This window comes from Clinocottus analis, unplaced genomic scaffold (genome assembly GCF_023055335.1).
Source record: "Clinocottus analis isolate CAN_PGR_092001 unplaced genomic scaffold, fCliAna1.0.p SCAF_15, whole genome shotgun sequence".
In the NCBI taxonomy this organism is placed as follows: domain Eukaryota; kingdom Metazoa; phylum Chordata; class Actinopteri; order Perciformes; family Cottidae; genus Clinocottus; species Clinocottus analis.
The window spans coordinates 7,496,686-7,516,798 of NW_027175876.1; the positions used below are offsets into that span (position 1 = coordinate 7,496,686).

A 20,113-nucleotide genomic window follows, 5' to 3' on the forward strand; every position below is an offset into this window, starting at 1 on the left:
TTGGTCACCATTGGGCCGAACCAAACAATCATCCGTCTTAATCCTAATTTGTGTTGGGTAAAATAACACTTGCAAACAGCAGAGTGACTGTTTGTTGTCCTTGTTTCTCCTCAGATAGAGATGAGACATGATCACAAGGAGCTTTCTCTTTGCCTGCAGTTATTGTTGTCCAGACAAGACAACTCCAAGATGAGGTAAAAAAACACTAGACACTATTTCTACCAATAAAAAGATAAAATAAAAAAAACAGGAAATTGAGTTTGAAGGCTTATCAGATGCCAAGACACTGCACAGCGGTCTGAACTCCTTTGAAGCAGGATTTTACTTTTCTGGAAAGTTATCAAGGCAGTAATCCCTTCTCCTCCGCCTGGAGACCAACTCGTTGGTCTCTTACAATTAATACGGAGGTGACCTTTTTTGATGCCGCAGTAACGTAATTGGATTTGGTAATTGGTGCTAAAACTTTTATCATATTAGATCAGTTGATAGGATGTCACATCACATCTCATGCGTATGGTGAAACAGCTTGAAGTCAACAAAAAAAGTTTAACTTTGACCACAAAATATGAAGAAGGCTTGGAAGTTGCGTAATGTAAAGCAGACACGTCAGGATGTGAGCGTGGAATGGAAACTGTTTTGGTGCATTATGACTCTCTTTGAGCTCATTTATTGAACTGAGACAAACTAAAGAAGTGACTTATTCCTCTTTGCCACGTGCGTTATCCGTTGGGATGTTTCCCAATATGTCTCTGGGCTTTTGAATGATGCTTCTCAGCTGCTGTGATCCTCAAGGTCAAATGTCACATGTGCATGGCAGAGGTCATCATGAACAAGGCTGAATTGTAATTTACCTTTACGAGTTTAAGGGTCTGTTTTTTTCGCAGTTTGAATATTGGAAATTGTGAAGTTATGAATATCATTATTATATGTAAGCTGACTTTGAAGTCACTTTTCTCCAAACTGCACAGTCAATTCTCAAGGCCATACACATGAACATAGCAGGGGTCACTTTGAACAAGGCTATGTTGTAATGTCACTTTACAAGTTTAAGGATCTGTTTTTATAGCCCTTTGAATATTGGAAATGTGGACATTATGAATATCATTATTACATGTAAGCTGACTTTGACTAATCTTGTGCTCCGCGCTAGTTAAAACAAGTTTGAAGAATTGTTTGCAAATATAGTTTGACTCTTGCCTTGGTCGCCTTTAAATTTAGCTCTTGTTTTTCTTTGCGACTCGCCTCCATTTCCATGAATCTATTAAACTCACTCCCACCCTGTCTGAATTCTTGGTGTTGTAAATGTTACACCCTTCTGCTGGTGGCTGAGACAGACAGCCAGAGAACACAACAACACATAGAAACAATCTGGTTTTATAGGCGGTAGCTTTTGAGAAAATACGTAACCAGCAGACCTTGTTACTTATCATATAACTGCCATTGGAACGCACTTCAGGGACAAGATGTATTTATACACAAAGGCACACAAACAGATGTGATATAAACAGACACACAAGTACTTCCGTGTGTGCAGGCACACGCTGCAATCAGATGAAACAAACAAGTATCGACACAGAAGTGATGCAAGTACAAAAATGTACGACTCAAGGACTGGAAGTGATGCTTGATCATTTGACTTACACATTTCAAAGTGGGGATTGACGATATGTACTCATCTGATCCCTTCTTGTTTAATGCATTACACCAATACATCTGGATTTAAAAAATAGAAAAAAACATCACGTCTTGAAAAGCCATCCCAAGCGAAAGGTAAGTCATGCATGGAAAATTTAGAATACAGTTTCCCAAAGTCAAGGCAATATTTGACTGTCTATTATTAATCACTGTATTAAAAAACATCCTTGACAGAGAAGCCAGGAGATGTTGTGAAAGAACCGGCCTCGCTCTTCTCAGGCTGATTGGCTGAGTCCCACAGCTCTGGACGGAAAAGTCACATCACGACAGGAGCTGGCTGGTTGGCTGGCTGGATGACTGGTTGGCTGGATGTCTGGTTGGCTGGTTAGCTGGTTGGCTGGTGAGCTTGCTAGTTGGCAGGTTGGCTGTTTTTCCTGTGCCGATGTGAGGTGTAATTTGAGATTTCGGGCCATGAATTGAAACTTACCCCATACGTGAGGTGGTTCACCTGCTTCCTGTTTTGTTGCCTCCATTCTACTTGTTTTGCTTTAGTTCTGCATGTTTCGGCGGCTATTTTTTTGGATTATTTTCTCTGAACCTTCAATTCATTTTTTTGCGAAACACGTTCAAACAAATCTGTGTGAAGATGAGGTCACTCACCTGCTGCTTTAGATATTTAGACTGATGCTGAATCACCTCTTAGGACACAGAGCAGTCAAGAGAGGGAAGAAAGGAAGAGTGAAGGACCGGCATAAAGGTTTGATTACTTGCTAGTTAAATCTGTCCATAGAAGATTTTCATAAAACTGGAGGATTTTAGATGTCAGGAAATCTGTCTCTTAAATAATGACATGAATCAGTATGTTGGCTTTGAAAAGGGCAACTGCTGAGCTGGAGAAGCTTAATCCAGAGAAGAAAAAGTGAAAGAAAGAGATGAGAAACAGGCTGAGACTGACAGTACAATAGTGCAGTGGGGGTAAAACAAGAGGAATTAGTGTAGCTGAGGAGGTTGTATTAGAAGCAGCAATGGCAGCGAGGGAGTGTGAAATTATCTGGGACAACTGGAAGAATGCTTTGAGGGCTTATTTTCTAAGCCTTTCTACCCGACTACCGGTCTGACTGCCAGTACTGCATCTGTTTCTGAATACAGCAGTGACTATGGAAAAACCCCTGGCAAGGACAATCTCCATCTCGTGCACGCACTCACGCACGCACACGCACGCGCACACACGCACGCACAATCGACATTATTTCAAACAGAATTCTGACCTGTGAAGGACAGGTGAAAAAAGACAAGAAGAGGAAACAAAACGGTCTCTGAGACGGGAGATTCACAGTTTGAAAAAGTAATATAAAAAATTACTTTTTCAAACTCTGTGGAGAGGAGGCGAACAATCTACCATGTAGACATTGGAAGTAGCTTCTGACTTCAACTCTTTTTTTGTGTGTGTGTCTCTTCAAAATACCTTCTGTTGTGACCAAGTCATTTTTTCCGTTCTGGTTTCTGCTGCTAGTTTTCCATGTGGAGATGTGTTTAGACAGACAATGAAATAGAACAGGCCACAATGAGGAATGGATTCTGATGGATTCTCGCTCAAAAAAAAAGACAACCTTCACTTCTGAGATGCTGTTAGTATTTTCCTGAAGACATTCATGCTGTTCTGTATAGACAAAAGGTTTTGTGAGGAATGGAAACAAAAACAGGAAGTTTAAAGTTCAAATCTTGTCTCTATTTTTTCTGCACACCTGTGAAAAGGCTTGGTGAAGCGTTATTGTTGGACTTTTTTGCTTCCGAAAGGTACACATGGCAACTTCCAATGTACAGAAGGTGTATTCAGCGGTTGAAAGAGGACGTATGAAATAATTGAATATGGGCCTGACACGATTGCCAATTCCTAAAAGTCATTAATAGTTTACAGGTTTGCGGTAAAGGAGGATATTATTATGATGCCTTCAAAATCTGTTCAATAAAAATTAAATAAATACCGTGATCATGCTGCGTTCAATTGTGTATTCTTGGAAGATTTAGTTTTTGTTGAGAAGCTTGAATAAATACAGTTTTAGGAGATGTTTTCATGGCAATATAATATATTAGGGAGGGAGATGTGAGGTGTAAACTCCCTAAAACTAGCTCTAAGCAGCTACATAATTAAACCAAGTAAAATTACATGTATCAATAGAATAATGGGGAGAACATTTAGTCACTAAAATAATTGATAGCCGCAGTCACACGTTTCATGAGAACAAATGCCTGCGCTCCATTCATGAAACATGCTTAACGAAAGAAAACCTCGACTCACTCTATGTTCTTATTTCTCCTGCATGCACATCTGCTGAAGGGACCGTTTTCCAGTCAGCGTCAATGTGTTACAAGGAGAACCTCCCCAAGTGTCTGCAGCTGCACACATAGCCAGCTTTCCACGCTGTATTTGTAAAGGTTAAGAAGAAAACATTGAGACACAGCTCAATGTGTCGGCATATAAGGTACTGCTGGTGGGATTCATGTCTTGTTCAACCTTGTGTTCACTTAGGAACATACAACTTTCATCAGGATACTATTATTCAACAATTACAGAATCTCTCTCTGTCTTAAACATTTTTGTTCTTTTTTTTCTTCGTTGTATTGTGTTGTTAAATGTTAATAATCCGAGGACGTAAACATTTACTTAGAATTGGATAGGATCAAAACAGCATGTGCATATTCACACATACAAATCTTCATTACATCGAAATATTCTGATATATACTCTAGCAAATCAGGTCTGTTAATATATGACCACTGTTTTTTCCCAACACACACCTTTCTTCTGATGCTACATAATCCCACGATGATGACATGTAGCCCCAGTTTAACAAAAATCTCTAGTTTAATGTTCATAGATTAGTAAATCAGAAAAAAGAATATAAATCACAATTTCAGTTAGTTCCTCCTCAGCCATGGTAAAGAAGGTGGAACATGTTTTTTTTTGTTTTTATGGAGGTTTTTTGGTCATAAGAGGCCACCAAGTGAGACCCATATGCATTTAAATATGATCACTTTCAGTTCAACCCGGTGCAACAGTGACGTCTCCTTCCCAGACAGGAAGTCAAGTCTGCTGCACATGAAGGCACCCTATTGTATTATAATACTCTTGTCTTTGGGTATCCTCCAGACACTCTTCACTTCTTTTCATTCTCTTCCTCTCTGACATCCTGAGCGGCCAGCCAAAGAGGATCTCCTGAGTGCTGACTCTCAGCAAAGGATGAGAGAAGACTTATTCGCTCGCTTGATTGAATCCAATGGGATTATTGAATCAAAATCCAACAGGCTTAATTGCCAAGATGATGGATACAGAAATGGAAACAGCAGCTTCAGAAATTCTGGATATGGAAAAAAAAAAAAGTACAGGCAGAGGAAATATTTTCCAAACAACAAACAAGGTGTCTGGGTTCTGAAGCTTTTTATTTCACGCTTCAAAACTGTCTCCAGTTTTCTCTGATCTGCACACCTGTAAAATGATCCATAAACCAAAGGTGAGGCGTTATGAGTATACATATGTGCAATTATTGTTGTGTAATGGATACAAGGATCACAGGTCTATAATTCTCTTCCTTGTATGAGACGCATTTGGCAGCAAGGAGAAAGTTTCACTTTTCTAAAAGAAAAATCAAAGATGGGAAGTTTGGATCGATCCCAGATAAACCTAACTGACCCCGGGCTCTAACGAGGTCCACACGCCTCAGATGACTTACATAACTGAGACAAATTAACTAGACACAGCCACGCCCTCTTTGTTAAAACAATCTTTTCTTCTCTTTTCCTTTCAGCAAAGACTTTCTCAAGTTGGGCTCAACCAAATTCCTTGAGCAACTGTTTGTATATTTCTCAGGAAGGTGGTGAAAAAAAACTTGAATGCCAAATGAAACCTAAATGCATTAAATAGGTTTAGATAGAATACGCAATGACAAAAATAACAGATAGCTGCAGCACTGTTTCTCCAAGGGAGATTTTCAAGTGTAGAAATGTTAACAATCAAATAAAACCGGAGCAGAAGAGTCCAAGTCACAGAGAGCTCATGAAACGTACTGTATACACCTACACTTTATTCCAGCTCTTGAGGACGCTTTTCAGCAGCCATGATGAATCAATCACCCTGTCAGGCTGAGGTATCAAAGGTTTCCTACAATACCCTGCTGCCTCAGACCTATTGCAATTTCTGGCTGTAGCTCTCAGCGCCTGGTGGAGAGCTCCCCCTCCAAAGCACTCAGACTCGGGCTCAAACCCAAACGGGTGCCCCGAATTTAGCTCCGTCACCCTCTGTGCCAGGAACAACGGGCGGCAAATACTGGAAAGTTTGACTTCCTTAACGCTGACACTTCACTTTTTCTATTGGCTTTCGGTCCAAATGGGACAATGACAGCTTGTGTAGAGAAACCCTGGAAAGCAGTTCACATCAGGGAACAATGTGTGACAGCTTTGAGAGGTGGATAATAGTCAGGAGCCTCGAAGTGTGATGACAAAGCCGCTAGAGTCGGAGAGGTAGAGGAGAGATTGCAGAGATTTTTGGTTGTGCACGAACGGATGACGGCCGAGACACAATAGAAGGTTTTCAAATAAAAAGTATCTGTTCATGGGCTTTTATTCAAGATATTAACAGTAATTACAGGATGTAATGGAGTAATGCTACTATGACACACACATTGTGTTTGATTCGTTACTTAGGCAACAGTCCCAGGCCGGGAGAACGAAGAAAGAGAGCCGCAAGGGAGGACAAAGAGAGATGAATCTAGTAAATGGAGGGGAAATAGTCTGAGGTTGAGACACAAGCACACATTTCTATCTTTTTAATCTTAATTTATCTGGCCCTTAGTGTTTGTGTTTACAAAAGAATCCCATAATGTTAACAGTGAGCCACTAAGATAGCGGCTGCTAACTACATGCTACCTGTTTAGTGCAGTGGTGGCGTATGCGGCTTTGTGTGAGTACCAGTGAAGACGGGAACGGGTCGAGTATGATCGTGGACCCAAGCGCTCGATTCAAGGTCAGACAGACCGCACAGCGCTGTGGCTTCTCAGATGAAGACACCGGCTAGGCCTTTACAAGGTCGGAGAACGTCTGACCGGAAGGAACTGTTGGTGTGCGGGTCGACACCCCAATATGTTATCATTTGAACAATCAATTTAAAAAGAAAAACTATATTATGCCTTTAGTTTCAGCTATTTCAGTGGCACAAATCAATCATCTTCGTGCTGATCCTTGTGCCAGCGAGTGAACCTTCCAGTGCAGACCAGATGTTCTGCTCGCATTAGAACGGCTATTTTCAATACTTCTCCATCTGTTTTTTTCTTTAAAAAAGTTCATTACTTACAATTGAATTGCTTTACTGAATAATTCCATCCAATTGTGTTAGGAACTAACTGGTTTTAATCCCATACTTTTACAGGGATACACCCCATACACAACTACACTATACAATCCATATACTCGTCTGGTAACTACATACTTCCCTAGTACTCCTGGGAATGTATTGCGTTACATCTATCCAACCAGCTATACATCCATCCGTCAGTACTTTTACCCTTTGTGTTCCAACACTGTGTGGTAATTCAGACCATCATTTGAATCAGTATGTGATTAGCACATAGTTCCACAACTAATCCAACAACAACAAAAAGTCTCATTGTATGCTTGTGTGCGCCCACTGAAAAACCACACAGAGGAACTTGTTTCTCTGAGTTTGTGTATTTGAAGAGAAACAAAAGCATCTTCTTTTAAGCAATTGAGAGTTCTTTCTGATCAATATGTGCAAAAACAAGGCAGTATTGTGGATTTTCCTTACGTGCCTGATAGAGACTTCACGAAGTTAAATATATTTCAGAGTTGTGCATGTAATAGTTTTGTAGAAAAGAGCACTAGAGACAGAGAGAGGGGAGAAAGAAGAAAGACAGATTCCAGAGAAGAGTTTAACTCAGTCACACAATCCCAATATTTTTCTTTCTTCCCTTCCAGAGGTTAAAGAAACGTTATCCTGATTGAGTTCCATCTTTTTTACGAGTTGTGGAAGAGGGGAATAATTTTTGGCACGCCCGAAACCTTTACAGAGCTAAAGTAGGCCACATTTAGACAAATCATCGCCTCACGAAAAGGGGGAGACTTCTGTTTTTAAAGGCTGGCACTGACTCGCAAATGAAACTATTCTAGTTTGTCTACTTGTATTTATGGCTCAGATAAATTTGAAAAAATTCGTTGTTGTTTATTCCAAAAGCCGGATGAAGAAAATTGGCATTAATCCGTCTGGGTTCACACAGGCTGTAAGCCGCAGCTCAAGTCTCAAAAGACCTGTGGGCCGGATTGAATAATCAATATCCACGTCACAATAGAGTCAAGCTACAACCAATATGTAATTAATAACTGATGCATTTGCAAAGTGTAAATCAAAACTATCAAATTTACTTTTTACTTAACAATCCCAACCAAAAAAAACACAAAACACACAACACAACCATAAAGGGTGCTGATTCCAGTCTCACAACTGGAGTCTGTGTGTAACCACGTGCTTGAACTCCGTGTCCAGTTTAACTCGACATCACTTTGAAAGAGAATTTAAAAAGTTCTCTCCCAGGAAAAAAAGAGAGAACTTTCGAAAAGGAAATTCGCACTAGCAAAGTGGTCAGAGCTAATCACCAACAGGAAGAGCGACATCACTGGATGACCGAAGATAAACCAGCTGGAAAGTATTTGTTCAGTCAAAGTAAAGTCCTTGATATTTCTTTTTGAAGAAAACCATTCTTTTTTCTACATGAAACTCATAAATCACATTGTACTTTTACTGCTAAAACCTGTTCAAATACGCTGTATGGATGAAGAGGTGGTGATCTTTTGAAAGTCTGTTTGAGCCAGAAGATGACATAACTTTCATATATTTTTCATTTTAATGCATTTGATAATAAAGTTGTTATGCTGAGAAATGTGTGTATTCAACTCAAAATCGCTCAGAGCATCAACAGCAGAACAACTTGGGAAGCACTGCCCTCTTTTGGTAACACTAAGGAAGCAGGGTCTAAAGTACTCAAGTCTAATATTTCAGCTCAGACAGGTTCATGGACTGAAGGCAGAGAAACAAAGAAAAGTAGTGGGGGAAACTAATTGTCCATTAATTATGTAGAAGATGATGATTATAGGAATAGACTGCTTCAATAACCATGTTTTATTTTCTCTGACAAATAACTTTGCATCAATAGCTTAAATTATCTTTGTGGATTGTCCATCACAGTGCATAGAAATGGAAGAATGAAGCCCCAAACATCAAGCCTGTACAATTGAAATATATTTTGTATTATAATACATCAAAAGCATGGACTGCAATAACAATGTCTGAATTTATTGCTACTCATTCCGACGAAACTCACCAAATATGCACTCTGGTTGTCCGACACCTAGTTCACACGATTGGCAGACAGTATTTGGTTGATAAACAATAGCCAGCCTCGATGTGAAAGGTGGCCGATTTGTGCGCTTGAACAAGTACAAGTCATGAACAGAGAGCAGCTAAAAAGTAGTTCAAATTATTTTTAAAGTTTTCTTTAAACTGTGTGTGCAGGGCTTTGAGTTCGCCATGAAGGCAACATTATCTGGACCAACATAGGACATATTTTAAAGTTAATTTAATCAACTTTAAATGTAGCTGATCATATGAAAAAGCCAAACAGTCTTAAATCTGAAAACAAAAAAACATCACTCAAGTGCTCCATGTAACGTAAGCTGAACATTTTTTTGCAATTACAATATTACCCAGGTCACAATGAACGTGACTATTTGAAGATCAGGTTCTACTTCTTGGCGGAGTGGAGACGCTCGCTCACATTTTCCCAGTTGATGGCATTCCAGATAGCTTTAACGTAGTCCGGCCGCACATTTTTGTACTGAAGGTAGTAGGCATGCTCCCATACATCGATACCAAGAAGGGGGATGAGACCTGAGGGTCAGAGACACTGAGGTAAAGATCAGGCACTTAGAAAACAAAGCCATCAAAGTGGGTTTCAACAGACCTGTAGTTCCATGCAGGGGATCCTGGTTAGCGCAAGCAGCGACACGAAGTCTTCCACTCTCCTTCTCGTAGCCCAGCCAGCCCCAGCCAGAGCCCTGCACCGCCACTGTAGCGGCTGACATCTTCTCCTTCATCTTCTGGAATGAGCCAAAGTCCCGCTTGATGGCCTCCATCAGCTCCCCTACGGGAAATGACACAGACAGGTGCTACTTCAGGGAAGTACGAGATATTTAAAGTCAAAAAGCTAAATAATAATAAAAAATAAAAAAAATGTAGTTAACTTTATTTTACAATTTAAAGACCTTATGCTTTCCGTTAGCAACTGCATTTAGAAACATTGCAACAGAAGGGGATACTTTCAGAATGTTATGTTGTCAAGTTTGAGAGGGTCTATATATTTTATATTATCTGAAAGAGAGCTGCTATGGCAGTTTCATATTGTCTGAAAGTTAAGCCACACAATACTGCATTTGCCAAATGATGTCTCCATGCAACTCGACTAAACACCATATTCGACCACTAGGAGGCAGAATGATAAAGGAAAACAACCATAGTGGAACACAATGTGGAGATGACAGCTGCCCAGCTCTGGAGTCATGTTTCTACCTACAGGTGAACATTAAAAAAACAAAAACAATACAAGTTCTACTTTTAACTCTGGTTTAGTGTGCAAAAATACTCAAACACATCCTGGCTTACTGGGTGCTTCACGAGCCACTTATTTACTTTACTCTCTGCTGTTTTACACTGTTATGTATGAGTTTGTTCTCTGGGAGTGGCTGTCTATGTTATATACTAATATGGTGGCAAGACATACAAATATAGTTGGTAAGGGCTTATGAAACTAAAACAATGAGCAGTGCAGCTGTAATCTCAGTTGGCTGTTCACTCACAGGTCCAACACTACTAGCCAGTCTTTCGGGTTATAGAATCACGTGTGCAGGTTTAACTACAAAACAGAATAGTTTAACAAAAATGAGACGACAAGCTGTTTAGAGTTTCAAAAGCCTTACCCTTTGGCTCGCCTCCACCATTTGGAGAGAGGTTTGTCCAGAAAATGGTGTGATTTATGTGTCCTCCACCGTTAAACTTCAGAGCAGGCTGGAGGGCAATCTGAGCCGTCACATCTCCTAAAATACAAGTCAAACACACATTAATAGAGGTTAGAAAATATACAAACATTTGCCCAAAATAAACATTGAAACGCTACCCTGATTGTCAGTATTTAGATAACTTGATGTAGTTAATTATTTAATATACAAAAGCAATGTACTAATTAGTTAATGAGTTAGTTTTGTACCCTTTGCTAGTGCCTCCTGATATTTCTCCTCTGTAACATTGAGGTTGTTGACATAAGTGGCATGATGCTTGCTGTGGTGCAGCTGCATTATCTCTGCATTGATGTGGGGCTCCAGGGCCCCATAGTCGTAGCTCAGGTCAGGGAGCGTGTGCTTCTGCTTTGATGCAGCTACCTGGCTTATAGGTAGGCTGAGGTTGGCTACACACCTGGGGGAAAAAGAGCATAGGTCAACCATGCCAACCATTGGAAATAAAAGAGCTTTTCGTCTGGTTTAAGGGTAACAACAGCCAATTTGAAAATTAATGTTGTTCCTATGATCTATGACAGTCCAAAAATATTAGTAACCATTATTTAACTCATTATTTTTTAATCACACTTATTTAAATTGGTGATGTCTTTATAAGATAAAGAATAAACTACTCCATACAAGTCATTGGAAAAGATGTTATAGACGACAGAGTATATGCTACATAATTTGCTTCAAAACTGAAAACACTGCACATATTATAAAGCTCACTTGGGGATATACTAAATTCTGTGGGTCCACAAAATATGTCTTCCATTAATTGTCAATGGAGGAGCTTCAGGCTTTCTATGGAAACACAAGTTTCAGAATAACTTCTCAGTTTTCTGGCTTTGCATAGTTAACTACTGATTGGACCAAACCAACAACATATTCATAATTTAGGTTGTTCTCCCCTTCAATGGCAATTATATATATTTCTAAATAATACGGAGATACAATAACAACTAAGCTCACCTGTACATATGATTCAGTCGCACAGTGTTAGCCCAAGACAGCCTGGCAGAGTGCGGTCCTATGCCTTGACAACTCTTGAACAACTACCTTGAATTCACCTGCTAATTGCCAGGTGTTGATTGTAGATCAAGGATTAAGTCAATTAATGTATGAGCTGGTGGCACCAGATTAGCGTGTCTAAATATAACAGCATTCAATTATCAACCCCTGACACAACACACGCTGTGAGTACATGACTAATAGATAAACAAACTCCTTCATTTTGTGCGCCACAAGCCTCGCTGCTAAACCAAGTTAGCACCCTGCTAACTGTTAGCTTTCAATAAACAACTGACTCAATTTCAGGAACAAACGCTGCGAGCAGGAATCCTCGTGCTCGTTGATCAAGACAAATGGCCTTTAATGGCAAGTTGATATCAGTTTACCTGCGTACTTGGCCAACTCTGCACAACATGTTCATCATAGTGATCACAGGGTAGTCAGGAGAGAGCAGACACACGAGAAACTGCCCTTGAAATGTGCGAGTTCAACTTGACAGCGAAGCCGACTGTACCATTATTGTCGTACTGTGGGGGTGTCGAGGGGAGTGTGCGGGATTGAGATGAACCTTGCGACAGTTATAGCCTACCCTCCTTTATTAAGAAATATCCATAGTCTATATATGATAACAAACGTGATAAAGAAAATTTGGTATTTCGGAATTAATATAAGTACAATAGATTCTGAAGATACCTCAAGAAGGGCATATTTGGTTTTAGAACTATTCTGGTCATTTCTGTAATTTGTATTGAATTGTGTTTCTGTTTTGGAAAAAAACACACAGAAAAGAAATTGTACATAATAAAATATAGTATAGCCATTGTAATTATTGTGCACAATTTAGCACAATTATTAAAACTACTAAAAAACTAACGAGATCACGTGAACTCTTCTACCACAGTGGAGGCAAGACAAAGATCGTCTATATCAGGACAAATGAATCACTCAAAATACGACGACGTCTGAGTATTTTGGATTGGTGGGTTCACAATTTTCGGAAAAATATGGGCAAATAAGTGCATTTTGTCACTCAACAATTGTCTGCAGCCCTGCAAAAAGGCCAAAATAAAATCGTGATCCCCGGACCTTCTGAGTTAATATACAGTACACGTATCACGCTACCAATATAACACAAATTTCCATCATTGAAAAATCAGTGAACACCAGGGAAAGGGAAGCCTCAACTCACAACAACTGCTGTCACAATAAACTACACTAAGCATGCTACTAATGTTTAGCATTATAGATTTAGCTGCACATTTTTTTCTAAATTAATCATTTTGGTTCATAAAATGTCAGTCACATCATGTTCCAAGAGTTCAAAGGTGTCGTTAACCATCAAAATACGTATAATTAAGATGATAGAACTCGATTTTTTGTCAACAATCATTCATTGATTCTTAAAATATACAACTCTTTTTAATGAATCTTTGATTAAGCTCTCATGTACGCAGCTTTCAAATATACTCATTTATGAAGAGCACATACATTACAAACCTGAACTTACAATAAATATCATATTCCATGAAAAACTATTACCATTTGATTGTTAATATATTGTTGAGCTGAATTGAGCGAGCAGCACCGTTCCCCTCTGTCAGTCACGTTTTAGATTCCGGAAAATTGCGGCCGAGTGAGATGTCTGTTTTTTTCTCGCGGTCTCTGGTTGTACTCTGCAGCAACGCGAGTGCAGCAGCACTGTTCTCCCCGTCAGTGACGAAGATGATGGTGATTACGCAGAAGCGAGCCAACTACACATAAATCCACAGCTAGTTTTAAACATAGTCGCAATTTCGCCACTTGTGAAGAATCCGTGAAGCCGAGAGGTTCCAGAAACGTCGAAAGAAACGGGCCTGGTATGTGCTTTGATGACCGAAGGCCCGAAATCTGCAGCTAAGAGCCCGCTAGTTTCAGGAAAAGGAGCGCAAGGGAGGGAGTCATTTCCTTCACCGCCATTTTGTGATAACAAGGAGCCGAAAACAGAGCCAAGAATTGCATGCTGCCAGGCTGAACATAAAGGAAAATTGTGTTGCCCCGCGTTGTAATTTTACAGCTTATATTTATTTTGCCAGCGGATGCTAAACGACACGAGCCCCGGAGAGTTCACCTTGGTTCGCTTATTTCGGTTCCTCGGCATCGTTGCTGCCACACCAGCTAACATTAGGCACGTCAGCTCGTATTGACTGGTAGTGTTAACTTTTATTTGGTCGGCCGTGCAGTTTTTCTCGACTGCCACACACACCGCGAGCTGCATCTGTTGGTCGTATGCCGTAGCATTATTTTTTAGCAAGTTTGCAAACTTATTGTAGCCTACATGTCATGTTTGACTGCGTGTGGGCAGCCGACGCGTTGCTGCTCAAGATGTTGCAGCGGCTCCTAAACACGACACCAAGCTGTGATTAATGATCCTCTTTCTCTCATCTCTCCTGCTTTACTTGTAGAGTTCACCATGACCAACGAGGAGCCTCTACCCAAGAAGGTGATTGCCACTTCTAGTTTATTCACATGTCACGAGCCCCTTCGTGTATAAAATGTGAGCTTAATTAATTATGTATTTTATTTAACTAGTGCCCTTTTTTTCTTTGCTTCAGGTTCGCCTCAGTGAATCTGACATGAAGACCCTGACCAGAGAGGAGCTGTGTGCCAGGTAGATGACAGCGCTACGATTGCTGCTGTTCTGTGGGGACTCTTGGATCTATTTAGATTGAGCTGCTAATGTTTACACATGTTCTGCTCCTCTCAGGTGGAAACAGCATGAAGCCTATGTCCAGGTCCTGGAGGCAAAATATACAGAGCTATGTTGTAAGTGCATCTGCTGTTACTAAACTGTATTCCGCACAACAATGTGTATCTCACAAGTGCACTCACTATATCACTTTGTCAGGCTGCTTGTGAAATGGATGTTTCTCCTGATGGATTTTTTTTTCTTTCTCCCCCTCTTCACCGGTTTAGCCAATGATGCGACGGGTCTGAAGGAGTCTGAGGAAAAGCTCAAGCAGCAGCAGCAGCAGGAGTCTGCACGCCGGGAGAACATCTTGGTCATGCGGCTTGCCACCAAGGAGCAGGAAATGCAAGAATGCACAGTACGTGTCCTATTCCTACACTTAATGCGACTACACTATACTTAGTATTCATTAGTTATCATGGTATGTAGGCTAAAGGTGAACGGTGTCAAGCAGGGCATCTTCAGCTCTTATCAGATTGACAGCTCAGTGGATCACCAGTGGCTTTAAGCGAGAGCACGCCATTTTAACAGGGCATTGGACGAGAACACACACACATAGAGGTTAGGAAGGTTTGTTCTCACTTTTCCTTCTAACCATTGAGTTGAAATAGTAAACTTCCTATCTTTGAGGCTTATGGGTTACACCCTTGGCCTCATGTAAATAAAGCAAAAAAGTTATGTGAAATTCAAGGTCATCGTAGCTGTGACTGTGGCAGGTGAGTTTTTGTTTGTTCTGACCTCGTCTGGTCTTCCCTGAATGAAAATGATTCGCTCGCTGTGTCCAGGAAAGCAACTCATATCTAACCAAAGCTTTTGATAAAGATGTGAACTGGCTTTGATGTAATTCGGCTTAATCTTAAATTAATAGCTATGACTATAATTTATTTTATCTTGTTATCTGAATCTAAAGTCTGTTCAAAGTTTATCACACTATTTAAAGCGGCAACATGTCGAAATGGCTTTAGTCCTTATCTTAATTTAAGGGTCTGGAGGCCCAATTTATTTTCCCAAGGCTCAAGATTGAAAAGTTGTTGATAACCCCATAAACGTAGCTGGATTTTAGAACTAAACATTTTCGTGCAGCTGATTTTGGAAGAAATTGCTAATGTGGCTCTACTGACTGAAAACTGGTAAAGCTAAAGGACTGCTGCTCCTAACAATGAAACCTGCTTACTTTTTAGTGGTATAATACACTTTACTGGTCAGTAACACCTGTTTGTTTTATCCTACAGACCCAGATCCAGTACCTCAAGCAAGTCCAGCAGCCAAGTGCAGCCCAACTGCGGTCATCCATGGTGGACCCAGCCATCAACTTGTTTTTCCTCAAAATGAAGGCTGAACTAGAACAGACTAAAGACAAACTGGAGCAGGCCCAAAATGAACTGAGTGCCTGGAAATTTACACCTGATAGGTAAAGACAATCAAAATAACCCCCCCTCCCAAAAAAAACAGTCAAGACTTCCTCATGCCCCCCACCCTCACTCTCACTGCAGGCATGCAGGGACTATGGTGGGGGGGAAGGCTGACAAATGCTGTACTCACCACGAGGCTCAGACTTTACAGAAAGCCAGTCACTGCAAAACAAAACTGTTTTTGTACTCTTGCACTGCGGCAGCTACATATCACATAACCTAAAGTGAAAAGACAGAATGGTCAGGTGACACTTGTGTTTCAGCTCTCTCCCCTCGTATCCCCTCACCGTCCAAGGGCCTGAAGGAGTCCGGACTGTTCCTGAAGAGGTGGTCTTTCACTTCCCAACACGGATATGCCCTCCCCGCCCCCTCAGCTCAAACCAGACAGTTCTCTTATTTAATACGGGGGCTATGGTGGAAGTTGAGTCAGGCAGGGAGCATCCCTAGCCTAAAAAAAACAATTGAACATTTTACAGACAATTCCCAAACTTGGTTTATAAAGACATTTAGCTGTGGATTACACCACACACATACCCTGTAGTCGGCCTGAGAAACGTAAAGACTTTTAGATGCATTGCAGTAACATGAGGAAAGCTTCTAGGATTAAAAGTAACTGTGGGGGGGAAGAGCCACTAGAAACGATGTTGAGACTGTGAGCGGAGCCAGATCCTCGGTCCACAGAGGGACTGTGGTTCAGGGATGAGGGTCCAGTCGCCTGTGTCTTTGAACATGGGCCCACTCACGGTAGAGTGTATTTACATGTTTTTATTTTGTGACTTGTTTCTTTTGATTGCCATTTCATTTGATCTCTCTCTTGTTTCTCCAAAACAAACACTTACTGCAGTGTGTGAACCAAGACGCATGATTGGCTTTGATTGTTTACACCTGTGTACATATTTGCACTTTTATGATGAATTAAGCTTTGCTTAATTTCTAGATTCACACTGAAACACACTGCTGTAGGTGCACTGAGTCCTGTTTTTGTGAATGCAAATGTCTTTAACAGTCATGTCATGAGTTGATGAGAATGTATTTATTGTGTTTTTGTGTATTTCTGCAATTGACCTCACAATCTCTCCCTCAGCCATTTACGCTAACAGCTCATTATACCTTTTATTCTCACCTGTATGGCATAGATCTTTGGCTACTGTATTCAGAATGAAACACGTGGAATCTGTTATGTGTTTTCCTGTCTTGAAAACCTAATTTATACTCCGGTCTCTCACACAAATGTGAGACGGTGAGATTGGAGCAGGCAGTGTATACGCTGCCTTTCAAGAGCTACAAGCCACAGTCCTCGAGGGAAATGAATAATACTAATTATCAATTGAGAAGAAATGCAGTTAACTAATTAGTGCACAGTTGCATTATTATGACAAGTAAGAATACCAAATGGTTTTGATCAGTTTTCTGAGCTGTGGCCACTGATGACGACCTTCATAGGGTTCAGTTGCTAAGTTATTTGCTGTTGGTGTTAATCTTTTCTTTCCCTCTGGCCAGATGACTTCCTTCGGCATTTATAGACTAAATAGATGGCAGTTAGTTATGGTTTTACATAACATATATGGCTGTAATTTGTTCTCAAGTGTGACTTCTTGATTCAGGCTTTTGTAAAGCATAGCCACACATACAGCTAATGTCAATCTAATGGGTGTGATGGACTGTTGGAGAATCTCTCAACATGTTGAGGAAGCAGCGCCTTGTGCTATTTGATTTTACTGCTCAAGTACTTGCTCCTGTGTTTTTAAAGTGACTACACAAAACCAGTGCCTGGTTCTGTAGTGAATATTTCTTATTTTGTTAATCATAGTTAAGGGTTGATATTTCAATTTGAGGGTTTATTGTAGCCTGTCAAATATCACACTGTTAAATTTTTTTTTTATTCTGCTCTGTATTCACACATAGTGATGTAGCGGGTGCGTTTGAATTTGAGAAGTTGGTTGCTACAGAATTGCCACTGTTTTTTAAAGTGCTCATCTTTCTTCAACATACAACCTGGTGAATTAAGTTAGTTTAAGAATGAATGCCTTATTCCACAGAAATGTGGGTCTGGGTAGCTTGTTTTGGGTTTCACGAACTGAACAATAATATTTTTCATACTCATCATTTTGCCTTTTATTCAGTTGGAGAGAGAATATATGGGTTTGTATAAACTTTTACATTTATTTGTACCGAACAGGTTTGTCAGTAATTGTATATTGCATTGAAATATAATGAAAATCCTGTTGTGAGTCCACTAGGGCTGGCCAGGTTAGAGTTAGTTGGCCTTTAGCCGTTGGAACAGATTATTGGCATCACTTTACTCGTTGTGTTTGTCTCCTGGTTCACTGCGTGATGTGAGACTTGTTTCCCTTACAGCCAAACGGGGAAGAAACTGATGGCCAAGTGTCGAATGCTGATTCAGGAAAACCAGGAGTTGGGTCGGCAGATGTCCCAGGGGCGCATCGCCCAGCTGGAGGCCGAGTTGGCCCTGCAAAAGAAGTACAGCGAGGAGCTCAAGAGCAGTCAAGATGGTGAGAACATGAACAGCATCCACATCTCGCCGCCCGACCATTTCTAATGGAACCGCGTGTCATATGTCCGTCCTTTAACATTTTACTGACGATTTGATTTTGAGCTTTGCTCTTTGTCTGTTCCCGATCTCTGTGTCTCTCAGAGTTGAATGACTTTATCATCCAGCTCGACGAGGAGGTGGAGGGGATGCAGAGCACCATCCTCGTCCTGCAGCAGCAGTTGAAGGACTCCCGTCAGCAGCTGACTCAAACACAGGGGGCGTTGACCGGAGCAGGACCCAGCAGGACTTCACCCGCTGCTTCCTGCTCGTCCGCTGAACCGTCCGCCCAGCCTGAGCCGGCCAGCATACCTTCTGAACCAATGGGCAAAGACTACGGGAGGGTCTCCAATGGACCAAGCAACGGCAACTCCTCCCAGAGAAGCGAGACCACCACACCCAGCCTGTACCGGGAGGTCAGCAGCACTGAGGAAGACTTTCCCATGTCCCCAGTGGTTTCCAGCCCCGGTGAGACCGAGACCAAACTGTCCAACCACTCGGAGGAGGCGTCAGGGAGTCAGACTGCTGCTGGGCGAGTTGGAGGACCTGGGGGTTTCGGGAGCCAGCTGAGCGCAGGGTACGAGAGCGTGGACTCCCCGACAGGCAGCGAGACATCATTGACTCAGCACTCGAATGACACAGACTCCACCACCGACACCCATGAGGACAAGGCCGCCCTGGTAACCAAGGGCACCAGGACTGCAGGGTCACGGCACACTCAAAACGGCCTGGACTCCAGCACGAGCGACAGTGCGGTTTTGTAATGTACTTTGACATGTACTGTCTTTTCCTCTTCTTTTTTTTATACAATATACAAACAAGGCAACAAATGCATAGTTGGTAACGCAGCGCTGCTGTCCGAGACATTTTGTTTTCCCCCTCCTCCCCTTGCCTATTGTGATGCCTCTGTCACTTTTGTGTTGCTAAACAGGGATATAACATGTATGGGTTAATGTTAGATTTGAATTGAGTGGAGGTATGATTTAAAACTAGTACGTTTCATTCTGCTGTTTGTTTGAGCATGTCTATGCTGTTCTCTTGAGCTCTTGACACTGAAATCAGGCATCTGGTGTTGTAACTCATCGTCAAAAGTCAGTAAGTATCACTGAATTACAGTAGCTTCGCAATATTCAAGGTCATTTTTAGATGTTGGCCTGTTTGTTTGTTTTTTTCTTTTTTTAATGCAATTTTAATTTTTCATTGACAAAAAAATTCTGTTCAAAAGACTCTGTTGAATTGTGAGTAGTTTATTTGCGATGTTCGTATTATTCTGACTTCAGTCCTTTTCATGTACTGACCAAATACCAATAAAGATTTTTAATACTACAGAGTGAAACCCATTATTACTACCCTTCAATAAACTAATATAGAAACATAATACTTATATAACATTGGCTCATCTGAACTATACCTGTTTAAAGGCCTCATATAATTACCCGTGTAGGTCTGAAAGGGGCCTTTTCAGTAAGTAATGAAATGTGTTTTGCTTGAGTTATTTGGTCTTAATTTTAAACATGTTCTAAACATCTCGGATGAATACAATTTGGGCAACAAGGAATAAGACTAAATGTGAGTATTTGCTGTGTCCAGACACAGTTGAAAAGAACAGGATACAGATCAAGTCATTATAAATACACATGTAGATAATTCAAAGCAACATGCCCA

The 20,113-nt window shown here is 40.9% G+C and overlaps 2 protein-coding genes across 2 annotated transcripts; one reads left to right on the forward strand and one right to left on the reverse strand.

Moving 5' to 3' along the window:
* Nucleotides 1-8,926: 8,926 nt before the first annotated feature.
* sod2 (superoxide dismutase 2, mitochondrial) lies at nucleotides 8,927-12,253 on the reverse strand. The gene is made up of 5 exons (XM_068577412.1): nucleotides 12,147-12,253; nucleotides 10,962-11,167; nucleotides 10,675-10,791; nucleotides 9,663-9,842; nucleotides 8,927-9,589 (listed from the first exon to the last, which is right to left on the reverse strand). The coding sequence occupies exons 1-5, from the start codon at nucleotides 12,182-12,184 to the stop codon at nucleotides 9,444-9,446; spliced, it is 687 nt and encodes a 228-aa protein (XP_068433513.1). The 5' UTR covers nucleotides 12,185-12,253; the 3' UTR covers nucleotides 8,927-9,443.
* Nucleotides 12,254-13,443: 1,190 nt separating this feature from the next.
* wtap (WT1 associated protein) lies at nucleotides 13,444-19,774 on the forward strand. The gene is made up of 8 exons (XM_068577316.1): nucleotides 13,444-13,616; nucleotides 14,202-14,239; nucleotides 14,352-14,407; nucleotides 14,504-14,562; nucleotides 14,713-14,843; nucleotides 15,718-15,896; nucleotides 18,256-18,410; nucleotides 18,554-19,774. The coding sequence occupies exons 2-8, from the start codon at nucleotides 14,210-14,212 to the stop codon at nucleotides 19,210-19,212; spliced, it is 1,269 nt and encodes a 422-aa protein (XP_068433417.1). The 5' UTR covers nucleotides 13,444-13,616; nucleotides 14,202-14,209; the 3' UTR covers nucleotides 19,213-19,774.
* Nucleotides 19,775-20,113: the final 339 nt, after the last annotated feature.

Bases quoted from the DNA above. Each gene is read 5' to 3' on its own strand.
- sod2 (XM_068577412.1), bottom strand. From the start codon at position 12,184: ATGATGAACATGTTGTGCAGAGTTGGCCAAGTACGCAG. The intron at 11,168-12,146 runs GTAAACTGATAT...TTTTTCCCCCAG, and splicing joins AGAGTTGGCCAAGTACGCAG to GTGTGTAGCCAACCTCAGCC. The intron at 9,843-10,674 runs GTAAGGCTTTTG...CATTTCCCGTAG, and splicing joins TGGTGGAGGCGAGCCAAAGG to GGGAGCTGATGGAGGCCATC.
- wtap (XM_068577316.1), top strand. From the start codon at position 14,210: ATGACCAACGAGGAGCCTCTACCCAAGAAG. The intron at 14,408-14,503 runs GTAGATGACAGC...TGCTCCTCTCAG, and splicing joins AGAGAGGAGCTGTGTGCCAG to GTGGAAACAGCATGAAGCCT. The intron at 15,897-18,255 runs GTAAAGACAATC...TTTCCCTTACAG, and splicing joins TGGAAATTTACACCTGATAG to CCAAACGGGGAAGAAACTGA.